A 2,500-nucleotide genomic window follows, 5' to 3' on the forward strand; every position below is an offset into this window, starting at 1 on the left:
TTTTTTTTTTTTTTTTTTTTTTTTTTTTTTTTTCTTTTTTTTTCTTTCTTTCTTTCTTTCTTTGTTTTAATTTTTTTCTCTTCCTTTCTTTTTTTCTTCTTTCTTTTCTTTTTTTCTTCTTTTTCTTTCTTTCTTTTCTTTTCTTTTTTCTTCTTTTTCTTTCTTTCATTTCTTTTTTTCTTCTTTTCTTTCTTTTCTTTTAAATCTTTTTCTTTCTTTCTTTCATTTTCTTCTTTTTTTTCATCTTTTCTCTTCCATCCCGCCTATTCAGACCTGACCTGAAGGAGGAGCTTCCCGACGGCACCACCTGCACCACCACCTGCCTGAGCGGCTTCCTGGCTCAGGGCGAACCTCTTCTCACCTGCAACAACGGAAAGTGGATTGAAAACGACGGCGTGGTCTTCCTGTGTATAGGTAATTGAACGCGATGTTCCGTTAAAGAGGATTCGAATGCGTTAAGCGACGTGGTTATTCGGATTTTTGAAATGTGTAACGGTTTTTGCGGGTGTGAATTCGTTACGGCGGTTGAGATTCGTTTGGATTCGAAAACGTTTGACGAATTGGGTTTATCTGGATTTGAATACGTTCAAAGATTTAAATTCATATGGATTTGATTAGGTTCAAAAGTTTAAGTTTATTTATATGTTGATATTTTCAACGGTTCAACGACTTAAAATCATCTGGATTTGAATATATTCAACGGTTTTAATTCATCTGGATTCGATTATGTTCAACGGTTTCTTTTTATCCGTGCGTGAATATTTCAGCAGGTTAAATTCATCCATAATTTGAATATGGTTAACGGTTCACAGTCATTCGGATTTAAATGTACTCAACGCTTTCAGTTCATCTTTATTTGAATGTGCGTAATGGTTTAAATTCTTCCGGATTGGAATACATTCACAGATTTAAGTGAACAACGATTCGGACACATTCAAAGATTTAGGTGAACAAGGATTCAGACACATTCAAAGATTCAAATGAACAAGGATTCGGACACATTCGAAAAATATAGACGAATTTAATCCTTCCTTCCGTTCTCGAACCCGCAAAACTATAAGGAATCAAAGAGCTATATCAAAAACTATAGGGAATCAAAGAACTATATTTAAAACTATAAGGAATCAAAGAGCTATATCAAAGACTATCATAAGGGATCAAAGAGCTATATCAAAGACTATAAGGGATCAAAGAGCTATATCTAAAACTATAAGGAATCAAAGAGCTATATCACAGACTATAAGGAATCAAATAGCTACATCTAAAACTATAAGGAATCAAAGAGCTATATCAAAGACTATAAGGAATCAAAGAGCTATATCAAAGACTATAAGGAATCAGAGACGACTTATAAGGGATCCAATCCTCTCCCACAGACAGCGAAGCCCCCCAGTTCCTCACGTGCCCCTCAGCGATCGACGTCAGCACGCCTTTCGGCTGGGGCTCCATGTGGTACACGATCACGCCCCCGCAGGTTGCCGATAACACCAACGCTTGGGATCTCGAGGTGGGTGTGGGAGGCGCCGAAGGGGTTTTGGTCTTGCAGGTTGTACTTCCTAGGAGAGGGATGCTGTTGTCGTTAGTATTGTGGTCATAACTCACATTTATATATGCAAATATGTGTGTGTGTTTTGTGTTTGTGTGTGTGTGTTGTGTGTTGTGTGTGTGTGTGTGTGTGTGTGTGTGTGTGTGTGTGTTTTGTGTGTGTGTGTTTTGTGTGTGTGTGTTTTGTGTGTGTGTTTTGTGTGTTGTGTGTGTATGTGTGTGTGTGTGTTGTGTGTGTGTTTTGTGTGTGTGTGTGTGTGTGTGTGTTGTGTGTGTTGTGTGTGTGTGTGTTGTGTGTGTTGTGTGCGTGTGTGTGTTTTGTGAATGCGTGCGTGTGTGTGCGTGCGTGCGTATGCGTATACACACCTAAAACAGCAAAATCTAGCACCTTTTCGCTCTATGATTACAGCTGTTCGTTGATGACGTGCAGCAGGCTGGCACCACGATGACCGCTGCCATCTCTCCCGGAACTTACAACGTTAAATTCGTTGCTACGGATTACAACTACAATGTGAACACTTGCAGCTACACCATCACTGTTACTTCCGGAGGTAAGTAGGTGGGCGATCTGAGATTTGAGAGAGAGGGAGGGATGAGGAAGGGTGGGTGGATGGGAGGGAGGGAGGGAGGGAAAGGAGGGGTGGTGTGGGTGGGTGGGAGGGAGGAGGAGGGAGGAGTAGGTGAGGGTGGGTGGAGGGTGAGGTGGAGAGGGAGGGAGGAGTGTTGAGGTGTGAGTGTGGAGAAGGAGGAAGTGGGTGAGTGGGTGGGGAGAAGGAGGGAGGGAGGGAGGGAGGAGGGTGTGGGAGGGTGGTGGAAAGTGGAGAAGTGGGTGGGAGGGAGCGAGGGAGAGAAAGAGGAGAGAGACAGAGAGGGGGGACTAAGGAAGGAAAAAAAAAATGGAGAGAGAGAGAAAGAGAGATGAGATAAAATATAGAGAGTATATATATATATATAT

General features: G+C 41.7%; 1 protein-coding gene across 1 annotated transcript in view; it reads left to right on the forward strand.

Moving 5' to 3' along the window:
* Positions 1–2,500, forward strand: part of LOC113812920 (sushi, von Willebrand factor type A, EGF and pentraxin domain-containing protein 1) — a 5,347-nt gene that overhangs the window by 1,497 nt on the left and 1,350 nt on the right. Inside the window, exons 3-5 of the mRNA XM_027364847.2 lie at positions 272–414; positions 1,377–1,507; positions 1,955–2,096. Of these exons, the coding sequence (XP_027220648.2) occupies positions 272–414; positions 1,377–1,507; positions 1,955–2,096 (416 nt within the window). The remainder of the gene's footprint in view (positions 1–271; positions 415–1,376; positions 1,508–1,954; positions 2,097–2,500) is intronic.

This window comes from Penaeus vannamei, chromosome 16 (assembly GCF_042767895.1).
Source record: "Penaeus vannamei isolate JL-2024 chromosome 16, ASM4276789v1, whole genome shotgun sequence".
Classification (NCBI taxonomy): Eukaryota; Metazoa; Arthropoda; class Malacostraca; order Decapoda; family Penaeidae; genus Penaeus; species Penaeus vannamei.